This window comes from Vollenhovia emeryi, unplaced genomic scaffold (genome assembly GCF_000949405.1).
Source record: "Vollenhovia emeryi isolate VEMERY1.0 unplaced genomic scaffold, V.emery_V1.0 DF939810.1, whole genome shotgun sequence".
NCBI classification, from domain to species: domain Eukaryota; kingdom Metazoa; phylum Arthropoda; class Insecta; order Hymenoptera; family Formicidae; genus Vollenhovia; species Vollenhovia emeryi.
In genome coordinates this window covers 17,707-19,087 of record NW_011966556.1, presented here as the reverse complement: position 1 = coordinate 19,087, position 1,381 = coordinate 17,707, and the positions used below count along the sequence as shown (strand labels likewise).

The window sequence follows — 1,381 nt, the reverse complement described above, 5'->3', positions numbered from 1 at the left end:
TAAACAGTTGCTATTCTTTTCATCGGTGTTTTATTATTAACTCCATTATTTTTTTCAATAAAATCTTTAGTTTGATTTTTAAGAAATATAACATTTTTTAATCAGACCCTAATGCTAAAGCAACTAGTTTGTATAAATATCCGTTGTTTTATTTGGCGCAATTTGTTGATATTACTTTTGTAGAGAAGATAGTTTTGTAGAGACGATATTTTTGTACAGAAGATTTTTGTGGAAACACTATTTTTGTAAAGAAGATACTTTTGCAGTAAAGATATTTTTGGAGAGATTATACTTTTGCAAAAAAGATAGAGTAACAAAATAAATTCGGTTGAATTGGAGCTTAGGCTTGGTGCTTTTTTTACCTTTTTTTAAAAAGGTAAGTTTTTTAGGTGATTGGATTGTACACCAGATGTGAGCCATCAAGAGTAATTATCTGTTGTTCTTCGTTATGTCACCATAACAGACGAGGAGGTTGAAATCAAGGAACATTTTATCAAATTTGAAACAGTTCACGATACAACAGGAAAAGGACTATCTGAAACTATCATGTTCATGCTGGATCAGTTGGGAATGAAAATATCCGACTGTCGCGGACAAGGATATGATAACGGTGCTAATATGTGGGGAATATATCAAGGAGTACAAGCAAATATATTACGTGTAAATCCTAAAGCGTTTTACGTACCATGCGGTAGTCACAACTTGAATTTGTTATTGGGAGATATAGCAAAATCATCAACCCAAGCACTATATCTTTTTGGTGTTTTACAAAAGATTTACACAATATTTGCAGCATCGACATCGCGTTGGGATGTTCTACAAAAACACGTTGAAAAAATTACACCTAAACCATTATCAGAAACTAGGTGGGAATGCCGTTTTGATAGTGTAAAGGCTATTCGATTTCAAGTTCGCCAATTTCGAAACGCCTTGATCGAAATTGGCAACAACGCATCTGACAATAAATTGAAAATTGAGATTTTGTCTATAGTGCGAAAGATAAATGAATTCGAATTTATTGCCAATCTTATCATTTGGTACGAAATATTATCAAAAATTAACATCGTCAGCAAAGTATTGCAAAATCAAAAGATGCAAATCGATTTGGCCAAGAAGCATCTGAAAGGTCTTAACGTAGCTATTCTTTGCGGAATACAGAAATGAAGGATTTAGCAAAGCTATGATCGCAGCAAATGAAGTTGCAAAAGAAATAGACATAACACCAGATTTGAAATCATCATACAGGGGTAAAAAACGGAAATTATTCGATCATGAAGGACAGAATGAATCATCGACGATCAGCGACAAAGAATACTTCTGTGTACATTACTTTTTAAAAATAATAGATACTGCATTAGTATCCTTTAAAAGTAGATTCGAA

General features: G+C 32.7%; 1 protein-coding gene across 1 annotated transcript; it reads left to right on the top strand.

Annotated features, from left to right (window-relative positions):
* Window positions 1–463: 463 nt before the first annotated feature.
* LOC105556742 (zinc finger MYM-type protein 1-like) lies at window positions 464–1,164 on the top strand (the record flags this gene model as incomplete). Its single annotated transcript, XM_012003843.1, has 1 exon — window positions 464–1,164. A coding segment is annotated over one exon (701 nt), but the record flags the coding sequence as incomplete, so codon positions are not given.
* Between the last annotated feature and the right edge of the window lie 217 nt (window positions 1,165–1,381).